The sequence below is a fragment of the Dasypus novemcinctus genome, chromosome 11, assembly GCF_030445035.2.
Source record: "Dasypus novemcinctus isolate mDasNov1 chromosome 11, mDasNov1.1.hap2, whole genome shotgun sequence".
Classification (NCBI taxonomy): Eukaryota; Metazoa; Chordata; class Mammalia; order Cingulata; family Dasypodidae; genus Dasypus; species Dasypus novemcinctus.
In genome coordinates, this window is record NC_080683.1 from 5,833,169 (window position 1) to 5,853,529 (window position 20,361).

Here is a 20,361-nt window from a genome sequence, read left to right on the forward strand (position 1 = left end):
TGGGCATAATTATGCTCCTTGCAGAACCCAGTGCCAGGGACCCAGAGGCATCCAGGACTCACCAGCTGAGGTTCGCGCCGTGGCTCGGACAGGCCCCCCCAGCCTGGCGAGCACGCCCCCCACCCCCCACCTCGCAGTGCTCCTCCGACCAACTCACGGATGATTTATACTTCAGAGAACGGATCAATACAATATACGGCCAAAGACATCTTTAATCTTTCGCAGGGATTAGGCTCCAAGGTAGAGCAGCTTCTTTCTACTGGCCGCTCAGTTCTGATTTCAATTTGGCCAGCTGGGGTGCGGCCTTCTCTCTCCTTTTCTTTTCATTTTCACCCACCGAAAGATGTTCTCCAAATCAAATTTCATTTAGCCACGGGGGCGGGGGTGGGAGGCACCCAGCTGCCCGCCCGTGGGGGGAGGCCCGGCCAGGCCCGGGAGCTGCCCCCCGGCTCCATGTGGCAGAGCTGGGTCTCCAGTGCGGGGGAGCGAGCGTGGGGGGCACTGCGTGCTCTCGAGACCGCGGGCCCTGGCAGATGAGCTAATCCCTCATTTTTCCAGACTGGGCACTCTGAATAGAGGCTTGTAAAAAATTCAAACAGTAGCATTATCCCTTCAGCCCAAACACTAAATACCCAGACCACATCCCCAGCCCACGCCCCTCCCACTCTTCTCACATGGGCGTTTGTCCCTCCAGGCCATGGCGTGTGTGCATGGGTGGGAGTGCGTGCCAGTGCGCCACCTGTGCGAGGCTGCCATACCCCCAGCACAGCACTGGCCGGCTAGTTAATGTGCGGGGACACGGGGGTGGGGGATAAACAAGAACACAACAGCAGTAAGACCTCTAGCCCTGGATCCAAGCTGCCTGGGTTCAAATCCCTTCTCTACTACCCCTAATTTGCTGTGTGACCCGGTGCCAGTTAATTGGCCTCTCTGTGCCTCAGCTTCCTCTCCTGTAAAACGAGGGTAATGCCTACCCCGCCACGCAGAGAGGATTTACAGGAAGCACGGGGGTAAAGGGCTCAGCATGTGCTGGGCACACAGTCAGGGTTATGGAGGTACCGGAGATTCTGGAACCTCTGTCCAGCTCCCCGACCAGTACCTCCGTGCCCAAGTCCTGCGGAGGCCACACCTTAAACAGAACAGGCAGTGGGCCTGTGTGGGGAGGATTCCAGCCACCCAGGAGGGGAGGCAGCAGTGGAGCAGGGCGGCGCCAGTCGAGAGCCAGTCCCCGCGTCCCGCAGCTGAGCAGGGGAAAGGCAGAGAGTGGGGCTGTGGCACTGGGGGCCGCCCGGGGCCTGGGGACGTAGCCGCCGACCCCCGCCTGCCCCGGGTAGGCAGCAGGGTCCCGATCGCCCCCCACTTTCCTCCAGGGTGGCCCCATCGCCGCGCCGCCCACTCCCCACCCCAGCCTCCGCGGAGCGGCAGGAACCCAGGCAGCTCCGGCTGTACAATTAAAGGGGCTTATGGGAGATTTATAGCAGGATTACGCCCGCAGGGTGTTCCCAGCGCCGGCTCTGGACGCTCTGTGGTCCCCGGGAAAAGCAATTAGGGCCCCGGAGCTGGGCAGGTATAAACACACCGACGCCGTCCCCCCAAGGTCGAGGACGCCGCGGTGGCTATTAAAAGACAGGCGGGGCTCAGGGCGGGGCCGGGGCCCTCTCGCAGGGCCTGCCGGGAGGGGGCTCCCCTGCTCCCCCCACCACCCTGAAGGAGCCCCGTCCCCCTTCCCTGCCCACAGCCCCAACCTTCACCCAGTCCCTCCCCCCGGCAAGGCTCGCTTCTCCCAGGCGGAGACCCCCGCCCAGGTGGGCCCGCAGGGCACCCCCGGCACCCACCCGCTGGGCGGCCCGGGCCAGGGCCCTGGCCAGCTGCTCGGCCGCAGGGGGGAGCGCCATCACCTATCAGGGCAGGTAGCCTCTTATTGCTTGGCTGATGCCTAAACGCTTTACCACGCCAGCTTCCGAGGACAGCAGTTTCAGCAAGGGGGGATGCTCCGACTGTGGGAGGCGGGAGAAACCCCAGGAGCAAATCGCTTTCCCAGAACTCCTCAGAGCCCGCCCCAGGGGAGCGGAGCGCCTCCTTCCCGGGGGCCAGACAGGCCCTGCCCCCACCCGGCACTGGACAAGGGCTGCTGGACTCAGGGCCTTCGCCTTCCCAAGCCCCAGCCACCTTTGTCCTGCCTCCCCCCTGCCTACAAGGACAGCGGCCATCCCACCGCCCCATGCCAGAAACCCTGGCAGGACCGACACGGCCACGGCCACGGCCACGGCCACGGGCAGCCTGCAAGCCTCCCCGCAGCCACCCCCTGCGGAGCCGCCCCAGGTCACAGCTCAGGGGAAGGGGCTGAGGCCCGAGCGGGGGAAGGGCCTGGGGCGGGCAGAGGACCTGGCAGGCACTCTGGGGGTGCTGGGGCTGGGAGGCGACACGCCCCCCGCGGGGTGCCCCACCCCAGCCCTGGGCACTGACGCGCCCCGCTGAGGTGCCCCCCACGACTCTGGGCAGTGACGCGCCCCGCTGGGGTGCCCACCGCCCCACCCCGGGCGGCGACACGCCCCTGCGGGGTGCTCCCCCCACCCTGAGTGGCGACTCGCCCCGCGGGGTGCCCCCCCCCCCCCGCAGGCCGGCCAGGCTCACCGTCCTCACGCGACTTCTGGATGAAGGCCTCCACGCCGCTCTCGCCGTAGCTGCCCTCCGAGGCCAGCGTGGACACGTAGTTCCAGCGCAGCGCGCGGACGATGTCCACCATGGCCTGCGCCTGGTACGTGTCCGACGGCACCACGCGGGAGAAGAAGTCGTAGCGGCTGTTGTCGCTCAGGTCGGGGGCTGTGGAGGCGTAGCTGATCTGGGGGATCTGCGGGGAGAGGGGCCACCAATGGGGGCGGGCCGGCTCCCCATCCCGCGGCACTGCGCCCATGCTCACGGCGCCCTCCTGTCCCCACGGTGGGGGGCCGCCCAGCCCTCCCCCCAAGCCCCGGCTCCTCCCACCCTGGAGGACCAGGACAGGCCCCCGCCCCCGCTACCAGGAGGAAACGGAGGCCCAGAGAGGGTGCGCGCGTGGCCCGCGGCTGCTCAGCACGGCCCGGGCTCCGGCCCACGGTCCCGCCGCCTCCGCCTCCCGCTCCCGCTCCCCGCGGGTCTGCCCGTCTCCACCGCCCCGGCCCACAGGAGCGAGTTGGGAGCAGATCGAGGGGTGCCCGGCGCTCAGCCTCAAGGCCCCTCCGGGAGGTCTCCCAGCAGGCCTCGCGCGGGGCCGGGGGCTGCTGGTCCCTGGAAGACGCCCCCAGACGCGCGCTCCACACCCACAGGGCGCTCGGGCACGCGCGCTGCACGCTCGCGCATGCACACAAACCGGGAGCCTCCGGGTGCCTGGATTTACAGACAGGCGAGACGACCCCAGCCCACGGAGCCGCCCCAGGTAGGAGGGATGGTCAGCCTGGGGGCAGGGCTGGAGATGGGGCGTCCAGGGGCCCTGAGGGGGCATTTGGTGTATCCCCTGCCCCCCGCAGGGGTGTCAACACCCCACCCTGCGCCTAAGCCTCCGCAGCCAAAGTGTCCCCTTCTCTAGGGGACAGAGCAGGTTCCAGCTTCCCAGCCCCACCCTGCCCTGAGCACCCAGAGTGGGTGGGGTGGGCGGGGGTCTCCGGAAGTCCAGAGACGAGGAGACGGGGTCCCAAGATGCAGGGGCCTCCAAGACCCCACAGCCACCCAAGACCGAGCAGACCCCAGACCCCCAGCCCAGCTCTCCCGGCCATCGAGCACGTGCCCGCCTCCCCAGCCCCACCCGGGCCCTCCCCAGCCACAGGCGAGAAGGGGTCCGTGAGCTGCCCCTGCCTCCTGCGGCGGAGACCCAGCCCTCCCTGGGGGACATGGGGGGACAGGTGCCCCTGAGCCTTCCCCTCCCCCCTGGGCCCACGCTCACCCCCATGCCCGGGCACCCCTGCCACTCTCCAAGGACCCTCGCTCTGCCCCGGGCTCTCCAGGGGGCCCAGCCGTCCCGGGCAGGCCAGTGCTCTGCGCACCCCATTCCCTTCCTTGGCCCACATCAAACTCACCCTTCCTGTGTGCCCACCCCTCTGCGCTGCCCTCAGTTGTCCAAGGTGACAAAGTGGGGGGCTACCGATCTGGGCTGATGTCACATGTAAGATTTTATCCCCACAAGGAATGACAAGGAGCCCATCCTCACCAAGAAACCCACAGCCAGAATTTCAGCAACTAAGGGTGGGGGCTGTTTCAGGGGGCAAGCGGACGGGGGCGTCCCCCAAGCAAGCGGCTGTGACTTGGCCGATATCTAGGGGTCCCTATTCCCAGGGACCCCTCCCTTGAGGGAGGCAGAGATTTTGCCAGCCCAGCAGCCCCACCCCAATAACCAACCACCCCGTTCTATTCATTTCAACGACTCTTCCGCGCCCGTGATGTCCTAACTGCCGGGGACAGAGCAGTGAACGGAACACACGACGTCCCTGTCCCCACGGAGCTCCCTCTTTGGCGGGAGGAGAGGGGCGCCAGCAGGGCCAGCTGGCTGGACAGCTTGCAAGGACCATTTCCGACAGCGATGGGGCCTCGTCAGGGGGTGCTGGTGGGCAGGCGGAAAGCTCTGGAAGGCCACACCCAGGCAGAACCAGCGGGAGCAAGCTGCCGGAGGCGGAGGAGGCCGGGGGAGCGCCGCACACAGCAGGCCCCACCGCCGTTTACTCAGGGGCGGGGGGACGCGGGGAGACCCCCGGCAGCACGCTGCCCTCCTCCCTCCCGCCCGACGGGCTCGTGGGGCTGGCCCCTCCCAGGCCGCGGCTCCTGGGAAAGGGGCGGCCCCTGGGGTCTTGGGGGTGTGGGCAGTGGTGAGGATTAAGGGAAGCAGTGGGTGAGGTTTGGGGGTTCCCAGGGCAATTGAGGGTTAACTCCCAAGGCCCCCGTAGTTCCTAATAGACGGGTATGGACTACCGGGTTAGGCATGTGCCATGTTATCCACGGTGGCACCGTTTACCATAGCAAAAATATAGACACAACCTACGTGCCCACGACGAGGGGACTGGTGAAAGAAGTTACAGCCACACAAGGGATCCACCTTACGCAGCGGTGAAAAAGAACCAGGCAGGAGCGGATTTGGCTCAACTGATAGAGCGTCTGCTTACCACATGGGAGGTCCAGGGTTCAAACCCAGGGCCTCCTGACCTGTGTGGTGAGCTGGCCCACGCGCAGTGCTGATGCGCACAAGGAGTGCCGTGCCACGCAGGGGTGTCCCCCATGTAGGGGAACCCCATGCGCAAGGAGTGCGCCCCGTAATAAGGAGAGCTGCCCAGCACGAAAGGAGCACAGCCTGTCCAGGAATGGCGCCACACATATGGAGAGCTGATGCAGCAAGATGACGCAACAAAAAGAGACAAAGATTCCCAGGCCACTGACAAGAATACAAGTGGACACAGAAGAACACACAGCAAATGGACACAGAGAGCAGACAACTGGGGTAGGGGGAGGAGAGAAATAAATAAATCTTTAAAAGATTATAATAATAACAAGGCAGCTTTGCGTGGACGCCTGGACGGCTCTGGATGGCTCTCCAGGATGCTGGAAGGTAGAGAGGACAGGGGCCCAGCCGGCGGGCTGCTCCTGCCTGAGAAAGGGGGCGTGTGCTCAGGCTGCTCGCACGCCCACAGCCCGCTGGGAGGTCACGCCCGGAGCCAGCGGGGCAAGCTGCCCACAGGGCTGGGGCCAGGCCTGGCGACTTCACCGCATCCCCTTTGCCCATCTCGAGTTTAGAGCGATGCCAGTGTACAGCCCGCTGGGGACGCACACCCGCCGGCGTACACCTGCGTGTTTTGGTGTGCACACGTCCCCTTTCCTGCCTCCGCTGCGTCCAAACAGGAGCCCCTCTTCTCCGCTGGGGCCCGTGGCGCTAAAACCCTGTCCTCTGAGCTGGGACCTCCGATGGCTAGTTTAGAAGTCGCTGTCATTTCTGAGGTGTGGTGGTGTTGGTGGGCTCCTGAGACCTCCTTAGGCCAGGGTTCCTCGCCCTCGGCCCTCGGGAGAGCTAGGCACTGGGGGCTGCCCTGGGCACCACAGGGCGCTCAGCAGCACCCTGCCCCGCCCCCCGATGCCAGGAGCACCCCTCCCCACGTCGAGACACCCTCAAGTTGTCTCCAGAGTCTGGCCGATGCCCCCTGCGGGGGCAAGCAGCCCACCCGCTGAGAGCCACTGTCTTAGAGATGAGGGACTTGGGGATGAACGACGTGATTTCTGGGACTGGTTTCCAAAGGACGGGGACCTGGGGGTGCTGCGTGGAAGCCAAAGGATCAGAGCTGGCCTCGAGCCGGCACAGCCGAGCCAAGGGCGTGGGGACGAGGGGCGCGCTGCCCTACCGCTGTGTTTTTGTGTGTCCGAAACATTCTTTTCTTAAAAAATAAATAAATACATGCCACCGCCCGGGTCATCCCCCTAAACAGAAAGGCCCTGAGTTTGAGCTGCAGCGGGACACGGCGCCGAGGTGGGGAGCAGAGGCTCGCCCTCCCGCAGCCCCGCGCCCACCGAGTCCCCGGCAGGTGCGACGCCCGCCGCTCTGGGGCCTCCCGGGGGCTCCCCTGCCTCAGGCTCCCGCAAGCTCGTCTCCTGCTCCTCACACTTTCTCCCCAGCCTGGGACCTGGCGCCAAAGGGGGCGGCGCAGCGGAGCGGGCGGGAGGTTTCTGGGCCCCCCTGGGGTCCCAGGGCCGCTCCTCACTCACCCCTCCTCCCACTCAGGCACTCGGCACGGTGGGGGGAGGCGGAGGGACAGGTGGCTGTGCAAGGGTCAGGGCCCAGAGCCCCCCCATGAGCCCCTGCCAACGGAGGCACCCAGGGACACTGCCCCCAACAGGTCCTGAGGCCCGAAGAGGGCCCAGCCCGGAGATGGGCGGGAGGCGGGGGGTGTAAGAGGCGCCCGAACAGGGGCGAGGGGATAAGCCAGTGCCCCCCCCCATCGCACCTGACGGCCCCCGTCCCTCCTCCCCAGCTCCGGGTCCTCGGGGTTTCCTGGGCAGAGGGCTCCAGCAGTGACCAGCTCGCGCCCGCCTGCATTCAGCCCGGCTCTGCCCCTTCGCTGGGAAACCTGGGGCAGGTTAGGGCACCTCTCGGGGCCTCAGTTTCCTCCGCTGCACAGTGGGGATACCAGCAACCTCAGAAGGCTGCCAGGACCCCTGCGGGCGGCGAGCACTCAGGGGCCGGCTCCTGGGCGGCCCCCGTCCTTGCCCCCGCCGCCCTTCCCCTCTTGCCTCTCTGTCTCGCGCCCCCGTCCCGAGCCCTCTGCGGTCACACACCTCCTCAGAATGCCAGCAGGCCTCCAGGGCTCCCCTCCCTCCTCTCCCCCCACCCCGCCCCAGCCATGGGGGCGCCGTGGGCAGGACGGTGACACCGGCCCCGGGAGGCGCTGGCGTCTCCCCGGCCCTCCCGCCTCTGGCCCACTCGTTGCAGGAGGGGACACTCGATTGACGCTCTTCTCAGAGAAGCTTCCTCTCCTCTCGCGACAGCAGCTGCGGGGGGGGGGTGCAGCCATGCCCACCCCAGCGCCACCGCTCTGCCTTCCTCCCTTCCAGCACCCAACAAGCCGCCCACCTACTGGGAGCCAGGCGCCGCTCCAGGCAGTGAGCAGCCACGGCCCGGGAGCCCAGGTCCAGTGGGGGCCGACCCGCCACAGGTGTCCCACACGAGGGCCAGCCGCCGTCTTCTCTTTTATATTTTTATTTTGTTTTCTCCGTCTTCTCTTTGCTCTCCGCCCGTCTCCCTCTGCCCCCAGAGCCCAAGTCCTCATCCTCCCACGGCCCAATCCTCTCCGCGGCTCACGTCGCCTCCTCCAGGCAGCCCTCCCTGAACCCCTGGCCTTCAGAGGGCCCCGAGGGGCTCCATGCACCAGGCACGTTCTCCCGGGTTTACTTATCAACACAACAGCCCTTCTGCAGCCCTTCGCTGTGCTGGGCAAGGCCACAGGGGAGATGTGGTGATGAGCCGAACTTAGCCCTCCCCAGAACGCCAGTCAATACCCCAGCATGGGTACCCACCTCCCACATGGGAGGTCCCGAGTTCGGTTCTCGGTACCTCCTAAAGAAAAGCAAGACAGTGAGCTGATGCAACAGGTTGGTGCAGTGAGCTGACGCAATGAGATGACGCAATGAGGAGACACAACAAAACACACAACAAGCAGGGAGCAGAAGTGGTGCAAGTGACCGGGCACCCCCCTCTCACATGGGTTCGGTTCCCAGTGCTTCCTAAAAAAAAAAAGATGACAAGAAGACACAGAGAGCACACAGCAAACAGACATAGAGAGCAGACAGCGAGCGCGAAACGAGGGGGTGGAGAGAAATAAATACATAAATCTTCTTAAAAAAGAGAAAGACAATGTGGAAAGTGCTCTCATAAGGTCGGGCTGGGCCCCCTAAGCAGCGGACAGGTTGTGTTCCCTGAGTAACTCACAGTGTGTCTGCGCCTGGCACCCAGTAGGGCCTCACACTGACAGAAGGGGTGAGTGGCTCAAGGGCGAGGCAGCACGTGTCAAACCTCTCTCCCTCGACGGCAGCCCCCACCCGGCTTCTGCAGCGACAAGGAGGTCGATGCCACGTGGGAAAGACAAAAGCTGCTTCCGGGCTCGAGTGACAGTGAAGATGGATGCCAGGTGCGTCTGTGTGCGCGTGCGAGCGCAGGGGCGCGCGTGCTGGAGCAGCGCCCTGGGCACACGTGGGCACAACACGCTCATTCATTGACTCTTCCCACAAGCAGTCTGGAGCGCGACAGCCTCCGGGCGGCTCTGAGGGCCGGGGACAGACCCGCGGCGCCTCCCCAGGCCCCAGGCCGGGCCAGCAGGCCACCGCGCCTTATGGGAGCAAGGTCCAGAGGGCGGTGGCTAGTGGTAAGGGTCCAGAGGAAAAGCGGAGTGGGGGGACGGGGAAGTGTCAGAGAGAGGGGCCAGGTGACGTTTGAGTGAAGGCCCCAGGAAGGGAGCCAGGGAGCCACGTGGGTGTTTGGGGAGAGCATCTGGGGAAGAGGGGACAGTCAAGGCAAAAGTCCAAGTGCATGTAAGTACACGTGCGTGTGTGCTCAGCTCTGTGCGTGAGCCTGTGTGTGTGTCGGTGCACAACTGTGTGTTGAGCCTAGATCCACTCTCGGGCGCTCCCGGGCCTGGCTGCAGCCCTCTCACACCTGCCTGGACACGCGGGCGCCGCCCCATCGGGCCCTGGGCCCCGACCCCCAGGCAGCAGAATCCAAAGACCCTCTGGGCGGGGCCAGCCCCCATGCTGCATCCCTGGGAGGGGGCCAGGGGCCGTGACCGCCCAGCATCTCGGCGCCCACCCGGGCCACAGCCCACCTGGCCTCTGAAGCTGGAGTGTGTTCAAGGCTATTCAGAGCAACCCCCTGCCCCCCACGACAGGGCCTGGGGGCCCCAAGCCAACCGGCCAGATGTCCAGGGACACCCCAGAGGCCCCCGGACAGAAGCCTGACCCTCTTCCTGTGAGCGTCAGGCTTAAAGGCAGCTCCCCTCCGGCCCCTTCGCTGATGCCAGGTACAGCACGTGCACTCCCAGCCCAGACCCCCGAGCCAGCCGCCCGCCCGCCCCCGCCCGCTGTGGGGCCTAGGGCAGGCGAGCAACCTCTCTGGGCCTTGTCAGTGAATATAGCCGAGCGCTCAGAACAGTGCCCGGCACAGGAGGGCCCTGGGCAAACGCTGGAGAGTGTGGCAGGAGCGGGAGGCGGGGCTGGTACCTCCGCCCATCTCAGCCAAGGCCACTGACTGCGCAGAGCACCGAAATACCCCCGGGTGTCGCAGAACCAAGACCTCAGAAGCAGCTCTCTGCGCCTCTGCCGCCCCATCCGCCCCCGCCCCCCGGGCGGCTCCTCCGGTCCTGGCCCTGGGCCTGGGGACGGGCCCACTCAGGGCTGGAGAGGGCCCCGGGCTGCCCGCCTGCTCAGCTGCCCCCGGGCCTCGACTCCTGCCCCCTCTTCTCAGCACCGCTGCTTTCTCCACAGATGAGAGGCAGCGCGGCTTTCAGGCTCCGAGAGCTGTGATGCGCGAACGCGCGGTTCAGAGAAAGCAGGGGACAGGGCAGCTGCCCCGGGGTCCCGCCTGCACAGCCAGGAACGTGGCCAAGGGCACGGCCCCCATCCCGGTCACCCCTCGCCAGCCTGAGCCCCACGCCCCCCGGGGCCCGCACCCCGAGCCCAGGGCCTCTTTCCCACCTGAGCTTGCCCCCCTGAGCCCTGCACCCTGCGCCCCCGAGCCCTGCGCCCCCTGAGCCCTGCACCCTGCGCCCCTGAGCCCTGTGCCCCCGAGCCCTGCACCCCTGAGCCCTGCGCCCCCGAGCCCTGCACCCCCCTGCACCCCGAGCCCTGCACCCTCTCCCACAAAGTCTTCCTGCAGACACCAGTGCCAGCGGGAGCAAGAGGTGCCGCGGCGGGGGCAGCCGGCCGCCTCTCCCGCCTTCTGCCCTCTCCAGGGCCACGTCCTTCCCTAAACCCAGGAGGGAGGGCAGGGGTGTGTCTCCCTGGGAGCTGCACACAGCCATTTATTGAGCACCTACTATGTGCCTGCATGATTTTAGGCCCAAAAGAGAGAACCCAAAAGAGGCCCTCCCTTGTCTTCTGCCTACCACATGGGAGGTCCCAGGCTCAGTTCCCAGTGCCTCCTAAAGAGAAGACGAGCACACACAGAGCACACAGCAAATGTACACAGAGAGCAGACAGTGACCGCAAACAACGAGGGGGGGAATAAATAAATAAAATAAATCTTTTTTTAAAAATTAAAATAAAAAATAAATACATGCACAGGTGCTGTTGGGTGGCAGCCATCAGAGGCATGGGCCAAACATTACCAGCTCTCTGCCTACCAGGCACCCAGGAAAACGGCAGCTCCCTGTCCCCATGTGGTCAGCCATGGCTATACGAGACATTCTGGCCAATGAACCATGAACAGAAAATGCAAAGCACTTCTGGGCCAGAGCATTTCATTGCAGCTGCAAGACCCACTACGGCACACTTCCCCTCTGCAGTATGACCAGCAATGTTCCAGACAGCCATGGTTCCACCAACCTGGGTGCCCAAGAGCAAAAGGGACAGAGCACTCAGACAACCTATGCGCACATGTAATATAAGCAACTATTAGATCTGTGTTGTTTTAGACCACTAAGATTTGAGGGTTGTTTGTTACCGCAGCATAACCTTCCCGATGCTGAGAGAAAAGATGGCAAAAAAACATTGTGCTGTAACTCCAGGAAAGCCAAGAATGAATCTTTATTATCTCTACCTCAAGACACCTGATGTGTCAGGGTCACATGTGTCACAGGCCAGTATGGACCGAACTAAATTAAGTTCACACACATACGCGCACGTGCAGTAACAATCATCATAGAGCTAACGCTTATTGAGAGATTCATATGGGCTCTAAGTGGTTTTATGTGCCTTAATGTCTTTAGTTTAATGATAACCTATGAAGGAGGTCCTCTTATTCTCCCCATTGTCCCCAAGGAGGGACAGAGAAATTAAGTAACCTGCCCAAGGTCCCACAGTGAATGGCTGAGCGCGATGCAACCCTTGGGGCACTAGCTCCAGAGGCCATGCTACCAAGTGCCGCGAAAAACCCGTCTCCCCTTACACAGAGGGGCCGACACACACATGTGCACATGCCTCACACATGCAGGGCGTATACACGGCACATACACACACAGAATGTGAGTGTCACGCCAGCAGCCTCCAGGGACAGGGAGGGCCCCCAGCTCTCCTGGGGGCAGGATCCCCAGGGCAGCGGTTGGGAGAACTAGCCTCCTTCCTCCCCATCGCCGGCCCCCGCCGGCCCCCACCCCGCTCCAGCCTGTCCCACTGTGGGCTGAAATGGCCCGTCTGTCTCCAGTACAAAGGACAGGGCCGCGGGCCCCACAGGGCTGTGTAAATGGCTCAGCTTTGAGCAACAGCTAATTTCTAAACAAAATTATTAATTTCATGCTTATTATATGCAAACCTCTGTCTCCCAGATGAGATGAAATTGATTTAATTAGAAATTCCATCATCAAGCCTTCGGAATCTGAGCTTTTAATTAGGATCACCAACCCCACCCGAGGCTGCCCAAGAGCAGGGCTCCCCAGGACCTGACTTCTGTCCCTGAGGCCACAGAGATGGCCAAAATGTGTGGACACCTCCCCTGCCACCAGTGCCCACTGACCAGCCAGGACCCCTTGCCAGGGACCCTTACCTGTCCCACACCCCCACAGCATGGCCCTCAGTTCTGAGGAGGCTCTTTTCATCTTAGGGCACCATGAGGGGGAAATAGCTTGGGCAGAGTTCACATGATTATTATTATTTTTTAGGATATATTTTATTTACTTATACACCCCCCCCCCCCCAAATTGTTTTGCACTCAGTGTCTCCTAGTCTTCTTTTCAGGAGGCACCAGGAACCAAACCCAGGACTTCAATGTGGGAGGGAGGCACCTAACGCTTGAGCCACCTCTGTTCCCTGCTTATTGGGTCTCTCATTATGTTTTTCCTCCTTGTGTCTCTTGTTGCACCAGCTCACTGCACCAGCCCATCTTGTCAGCTCACTTTCTTGCTTGTCTTCTTTAGGAGGCACCGAGAACCAAACCCAGACTTCCCATGTGGTGGGCAGGCACTCAATTGCTTGAGTCACATCCGCTTCCCCCAAATTATCTTGCCACCTGAAGGACTGGGGCATTTAGGGGAAGCAGGGGACAGGAGGTGACAAGCCTCCTCTTCCTGCAAAAGTCACATAACGCGTTTTCCTTTGGGGACCCCCATCATGGGCTAATATCCTTTACAGCTCAATTCAGAGCATCGATAAAAATGACCGGCACTTGGCATTTTCCCAACACATTGTCTCTGGCCTCATTTCCCACCGCCCCCCCCGCCCCTTGCTCACTGGGGGGGGGGGGGCGGCCCCCTCCCCGAGGCCCCACCCACTTGGCCACCTTGCTGCACCTCCAGGTGCGCCTGCTGCTCCCCTGCCCAGGTGGGCGTCCCACAGGCGTGCAGGTGACTCGAGCCCTCACCTCCCTCAGTCCCTCAACACAAGGCCTCTCGGGGCCTCCCCGACCGCCCCGCTTTAGAGCCTGCACCTGCCCCGCCGTGGTTCTCCCCACAACACAGCGATGATGGTATTTTTCGTCGCTCTCCCTTCAGCACCGGCTCCGAGTGCGCGCGCTCGGTTTCCTTCCCCTCTGCGTGCCGGGCTCTGCCCCGAGCAGGCACCCATGAACCTCACTCCCTCCACACGGCCGGCCTGGGGGCCAGGCTCCCGGCGCCCCGGGCCCCTCGACGGTGAGCAGAGCCAGGCTCCAGGGCCCGCCCTGGGGCCGAGGGCCGAGCCGCACGGGGTCCGCTTCACCCGGCGGCTGGTGGGCCGCCCCCCGCGGCACCCGGCTCCCCCCACTGCTCCGAGGTCTCCCTCCTCCCCCAGAGCCGCTCCCCACCGGGAGCCTCCTGCATCCAGTCCCTGATAGAGGCCCAGGAGCCGTCCCGGGGGGCCGCGCCACCCCCACCCCTACCTCCCGCCCCCGGGGCGCCCGGCTGCTGATCAGGGGACACCGGCATTCATTTCCCGGCCTCTTCTGAAGTCTGTTCTCCGGGAGAGAACCAGGCAGACGCAGGCAGCAGGCCTTTGAACCATTATTTCCCCAGAAGGCGCTCTATTCAGCCTCTTGTCTCACCCTTTTAAACATTATATGTTTTCTCAGGAGCCCAGGAAATAAAGGGGGGGCGGGCGATAAGGCAGGGGGGCTGGAGAAGAGCAGCGGGCGCTGAGCGCGGGCCTCTGCAGGGCTGACAGGGCAGCCCCGCGCCCACGGCCCCAGGGAGGCACCGCGGGTAAGAGGCGGAGGGCGGGCGTGGAGCGGGGGAGCGGGGGAGCGGGCAGCGCGGGGCGGCGCACGAGAGGCCCCCCACCAGCAGCGCACGAGAGCTCCAGCACTTGTCCTATTTCATAAGCGAAACGTAGATCAATAAACTACACTCACTTGCGCAGGCTGCACGTGCTGACTCCTAGCCTTGTCGGGAGGGACACGTGGGAGGGCAGGGAGGGACACGGGGAGGCAGGGGCCGGAGCAGGAAGGGCCGGCGCCCGGGGGAGCCCATGGCCCGTTTTCCAAGGGAAACCAAAGCCCTGGTTTCGGAGGCGAGAAGCGGCCTGCACGCCCTCGGCCCACCACCTGGTGCTCCCCCTGGGAGCCTCTGTCTCCTCGTCGGTCCGGGGGGGCACCGTGCTGATAATCTGAGCTTTGTCCCCCTCCCCACGAGGGTCCATGGGAGGTGGCTGTGCAGGGAGCTTGGCGAGAGGGAAGCAGGCGTCCCGGGTGTTAGGAGCCACTGCCATACCTCTGCGAGGTACTGGCAGGTGTTAACACCTGTGGATCCTCTCTGCAGCCTCACGAGGTAGGAAGTGTTAGCCCGATGTATGGACGAGGCGCTGAGGCCTGCCCCCGGCCACCTCCTTGGGCCACGAGTCACACCCAAGTCCCCCGACGGCCACGCTGGGCTTTCTCTGTGCCCCGTGCTGCCTTCCACCCCGGAGCAGAAGGGGCTGGGCACTGGGCTCCCCAGCGGGCAGTGCCCATGTGTCCAGGGGGCAGGGAGGGCCCGGGCCAGCTCAGGCAGCTGCGGCACCTGGGGCCTAGCACCCTGAGAGCCGGGCTAGGGTGGCCGCCGGGCGAGCGGCCGTGGGGTTGTCGGCGTGCTGTGGTTTCTGGAGGGCCTGCTCAGGGCGGAGAACTTCGCCTGGAACACAGCATTTAATCCTCACAGGGGGAAGCGGACTTGGCCCAGTGGTTAGGGCGTCCGTCTACCACATGGGAGGTCCACGGTTCAAACCCCGGGCCTCCCTGACCCGTGTGGAGCTGGCCCATGCGCAGTGCTGATGCGCGCAAGGAGTGTCCTGTCACGCAGGGGTGTCCCCCGCGTAGGGGAGCCCCACGCGCAAGGAGTGCACCCCGTAAGGAGAGCCGCCCAGCACGAAACAAAGTGCAGCCTGCCCAGGAATGGCGCCGCACGCACAGAGAGATGACACAACAAGATGATGCAACAGAAAGAAACAGATTCCGGGTGCCACTGATAAGGATGGAAGCAGTCACAGAAGAACACACGGCGAATGGACAGAGAGCAGACAACTGGGGGAGGGGGGAGAGAAATAAGTTTTTTAAAAGTAAATCTTTAAAAAAAAATCCTCACACCGGCACCCTCTGTGAGCACTGCTTTGCCTTCATTTTACAGAGCAGAAAGCAGAGGCCCGGGGACAAGGGAACACAGGCTCCCACAGCAGGGAGCAGGGGGGGCAGCCGCATGTCCACACCCCCATGAGACGCCTACCAGGCTCGTGCCCTTTGCCCTCTCCACCCCCGAACTGGAAAACAGGCGGGGGGGAGGGGAGTTTCAAGCTGCACCCTGCACACCCTTTGGACAAGCCACGTGACGTCTGAGCCTCAGTTTCCTCAAATGTTCCACGGGGGCTTGATGACCCCTGCACTGCTGGACTGCCGAGGTGAGAGCGGAGGGAAATGGCTCGGCAGGGGGGACCCAAAAGCCTCCTCCACAAGTGCCCACTGATGGGCCGCAGGCTGCGCGCGGCGGGGAGAGGGCCCAGCGGACCGGCCGGGGGCTCCCGAGACGCCTGCGGTTACGGCCCGAGTCCCCACGCCCAGCGCCAGCGATGGGGCGGGCAAAGCTGAGAGCAGACTCACCCGTGTCCACCCAGAGCTCCCCGGTCGAGTTAATGCGCTGTGTCGGGGCGTAATATATTGCTCTGTGTTAATATAATGTAATATAATGGGATATATTAATGTTATTGCACACGCAAGCCGATAAAAGTCACGTCACCGCCACTCGGCGTAATTTACATCATGGCCCGGGCCACAGCCAGGCCGGCGGCTCTGGGTAGGAGGCCCCACGGGAGCAAGGGGTCTGAGGGGTGCCTTAGCCCCTCACAGGGGCTTCTGCTGGGGAAAAGGGGGTCCAGAGGCCTGGGTTCAGAAGGAAGGCCGGGTGACCCCGTTAAGGGCTGCCAAGCCCCCCCACTGGTCCTCACTGCCCTTAACCTCCTGACCCACCCAGCCTCTGGCAGGCTCTCCCCGTCCTGTCCTCAGCCTCCCGCCGCTTCTACTCCCTCGCCGGCCCAGGGCGACGTCTTGCAGCTTTACAAGCCCGAAGGCGCGCCCCCAACTCCAGGCCCACACCCAACCGCCCTTGCTGCCCTTGGCCAGCGCCATGGGCATCTCAAAGGCAGCAGGTGCAAACCTGAGCTCTGGGTGCACCCCCCGCAGACCCTCCGGAAGTCCTGCGCAGGTCGGTGCCTGCAGCTCCAGCCAGCTGCTCAGGCCAAAGCGTGGGACGCATCCCCGCTCCTTTCCGTGAGGCGGGAGCATGAGCTATCAGAAAATACTGTCGGCTGCGCTCGAAGACTGACCCAGCAGCCGGCCACGACGCCCCGCCTCCGCGGCTAGAGCTGCCCCCCAGGCTCTCCGCCCCCCAGGCTCTCAGCCTGCCCCCTCCGCTCCTCTCCTGCGCTCACCTGCACAGGCTACTCCAGCCCAGCAGCCAGGGGGATCCGATGACACCCAAGTCAGAGCCAGCCGGGAGGCTCCCACCCGAGTGAAAGCCCAAGTCCTTCAGCGACGCCCGAGGCCCTGCACCCGGGGCTCCTAACCGCCTTTGCTGCACAGACGCCTCTGCCAGCCAGGTGAAAGCCGCCGGCCCTTCCGAGGGCCACACTGCGCTGGGGTTATTTAAATACATCTCACCCGCACCAGCACCGCCCCACAAGAACCACGGTTTCTGAATTCCAGCCAAGCTCCCCCGCCCTGGTTCAGAGCCCTGCCCTGCACAGTCCGGGCTCCTGACCCCTGGCCTCGCCTCCCACCGCCCTCCCCTGCGCCCCCTGCTCCCGCCACTCCCGCGTGAGCCTGCCTCAGGCTGTGCACTAGGTGTTCCCGCTCGCCACCAGCTGATGCATCACACCTTTCTGCCATTCACGTGTCCTGTTTATCGTCTGTCTCCCCACTGGAATGTCAGCCCCCGGGGACGGGGATTCTGCCAGCCTTTTCACAGCCCTGAGACTTAGACTAGAGCCCGGCACCAGACGCCTCATTTGCAAGCACTTAATCAATATGAATGATACGTGAATGAATGAATGAATGAACGAAGAAGCAGTCTGCTTTTTTTAAGGAGGTTCTGGGAATTGAACCCAGGACCTCATACATGGGAAGCAGAAACTCAATCGCCAAGCTACATCTGCTCCCCAGGAGTCTGCTTTTATCTGATTGTCATAAATGAATTTCTCTACAAGATTTTGTTGGGGAAAAGATACTGCTTCTAAAAAGCTTGAAGGGAGCGGGTGTGGCTCAAGCTGTTGGGCACCTGCCTCCCACACGGGAGGTCCTGGGTTTGGTTCCTGGTGCCTTCTGAAAAAAAAACAAAAAGGGAACTGATGTGGCTCAGTGGTTGAGCACTGGCTTCCTACATAAAAGGGCCCAGGGTCAATCCCCAATCCTCAGTGCCTCAAAAATAAAAAAATAATAACACATAAAAAGCTTGAAAAGCTCTGTCCTGGTCCTAGTGAGGAATCTGAGGAAGGGATTGGCCAAGTGGCAGCAGTTTAACCAAGACGCAGGGCAGGCTGGGGGCTGCTCACTCCCCGCCCCCCCGCCCACCTCCCTGCCCCCAGCTCTGCCGCCCGTGGGCCTGGGCACCCCAGCTCCTGGGCCTCCCCCGTCAGCAGGGCACCCAGGGGAGAGGAGGAAACCAAAGGGGCTTCTCCAGCCCCCCGCCTGTCCCCCACCGCTGCCCTTGGGCACTGGTGACCTCTGGCTCTGACCCAGGCCCTCATCAGCACCCCCCAAGGTCGGGGCCCACGTGAGGCTACGCTCAGGGTGGCAGTCCATCCCAGAGTCCCCTCTCAGGGGACATTTGCTGTGGAAGCCCCACCTCCCCCTACAGAAGAGGGCTCCTGGCCCCCGGCAACGGAGGAGGTGATACGGGCCTCTCCGCTCGTCACACGTTCGTTTAAAAACTGCACTGAGCGCCCTCTCTGGGCCCGACAGCACGGCAGCGCCGGGGGTTCCACGGGGAGCAAAGGCAGGCAAATCCCTGTCCCCAGGGGGCTCACAGTCCAGGGGCGGAGACAGCCAGGGACAGACATTCACAGCAGCACACACAGACTGCACGGCGCTGGGAGCAGAGGCGTGGCGCTGAGGGGCCTGGGATAAGGGCCTCCACCTGGCCAGGGTGGTCGGGGAGGGCCCCCCGGTGGGGACACTACGTTGACACCTGAAGGATGCGCAGGTAATGCCCAGGTGAGGAGGGAAGGGGAAAGCAGCCCAAGCGGAAGGGACGGCAGGTGCAAAGGCCCCGTGGCCCAGGAGCCCATGGAAGGTTCAAGGAACTGAGAGGCAGAAACACAAAGGATGGGACAGCACAGCACACGATGAGGCTGTGCCGGAAACCGATCTGGACGGGGTGGGGGCAATGTGGGAAGGCCACCGCCACAGCCAGATAAGGGCGACACAGGAGACGGCTACGGAGAGGGACAGAATGACGCTGCTCCTGACGAGGACTCCAGCACCCAAGGGGTCCCTCCTCGTGACAAACCCTTGCAAGCCCCTCCCTAAACTCCGAACTAAGAGGGGCCTGCAGCAGAGGACAAAGGCGTCTCGAGTTCTGGCCAGGCCCCTTCTTCCAAGACAACTGGGCTCCCCTGGGTGACAAGGCGGGCGGGGAAGGGGCCAAGTCGAGAAGGACAAAGCCACCCCTGCCTTTTACGGCCATTGCCAACGCCCTCTGCAGCAGCGGGCACTTGCCTCTGTGGAAAGAACCTAAACTCTAGCCTGTCCCGGCTCGCCGAGTGTCCTCACACCTGGCCCTCTTCCCGCCTGCACCCCAGGTTTCTCTTGTAGCAACATAACCCTTAGTACGTTTGTGCACATGTAGTACACGCTGGTCTCAGCACTACGAAATAAATGCATTCATTAGTCCTCATCGGAGGCCGACGGCAGAGGCGCCGGCATTTAGCCCATTTTACAGGGGAGGGAACTGAGGTCCAGGGAAGTCAAATGACTTGCCCAAAGGAACTCGGCTGATAAGAGGCCAAGCCAGGGTTTGAACCCTCGCCGTCACACGAGCTGCCGCCACGTAGAAACGACACGAGCTGCCGCCACCTAGAAACAAGGATAGGACGGGGTCTGCTCTGCAACCAGCCAGCTCCGCTGGGTGCCTCTGCTCCTGGATTCTCAGCCCCAAGAGGCAGCCTCTCCAGAAGGATGGCAGATTGAACAGAGGCGTGGCGCTCTCCCCAGACCCAGCTACCTCTCTCCACCTTCTGCAGAACCCTCCTGTGCTCAGTGCAGCCAGCCCTGAGGATCCCCTCTAGCCACCCCGAGAAGTGCTAGGAAAGCACCCGGCCTGGCCCCTTCCCGCTCCCTGCCCCTGCCCCGCCACCACACCCCAAGTCATCTCCAGGGAAAGTGCCTGCCCCTGAGGCCTCGGGGGTCCCACGCTGCAGCAGCTCTTGCCGCCACCATCTCCCTTGATTTAATCCTAACAGCCCTTCAAAGCAGATACTGTTGTCCTCATTTTGCAGGCGACGCTGTTGAGATTCGGAGAGCAGTCATCCTTCCGCCGCTCTGCGCGCGATGGAAACCAGGCTCGCCAGAGCTGAAGAGCGCAGCGCCGGCCCCTGAGCCCAGGAAGGAGCCGCCAGCCCAGCGGGGGCCTGTCGAGACCGCGAGGGGCCAGGCGGAGGTGACCACGGGTTCTCCCGGTCCAGGCCCACGCGGCCAACCTCCTGCACCCGGCGATGGGAGCTGACCCCTCTCTCTGAGAGGGGGGCCCGGGGAGGTTCTTGGCCCCCTTTCGAGCCCTCCCCTCCACTCAGGCCCTGCCCCAGGATCTCCGAAAAGCCAGAGGGTTGACAATGCCCTGCCCCAGCCACCCAGGCCTCAGTGGGCCCCCAGGGCTGCCTCCTTTGTGCAGAGGCTGGGCCAGGCACCCCCAGGTGCCTGCAGGGCAACTCCAAGGCCCTGCCCGAGCCCCCCAAACATTTCCCCAACGCCCACCCCACGGCCCGAAACCCCGCCAGGTGCGAGCTCCCAGGACGAAACGTGGGACTGTAAGCACAGCGACCCGTTGCGGACGATGACGGTGGCTATTAGGACAAACAGAACGATGTTCCTTCACGAGCCAGAACAGACGGAAGTCGCTATTACCAGGAGTTCACATTAGGGTGGTACGTGGGGGAAATATACCTAAGGCAAACTACAGACCATAGTTCACAGCAGTATTTTAACATTCTTTTATCACTTGTAACAAAGGTATTGCACCAATGCTAAGTGTCCAAAATAGGTGAGTAGAGGGGTTGTGGGGT

The 20,361-nt window shown here is 63.5% G+C and overlaps 1 protein-coding gene across 1 annotated transcript in view; it reads right to left on the minus strand.

The window, feature by feature from the left end:
• The window catches only part of GRM4 (glutamate metabotropic receptor 4), a 118,221-nt gene that overhangs the window by 72,249 nt on the left and 25,611 nt on the right, over positions 1-20,361 (minus strand). The window contains 1 exon segment of the mRNA XM_058306583.1: positions 2,635-2,851. Coding sequence (XP_058162566.1) covers positions 2,635-2,851 — 217 coding nt within the window.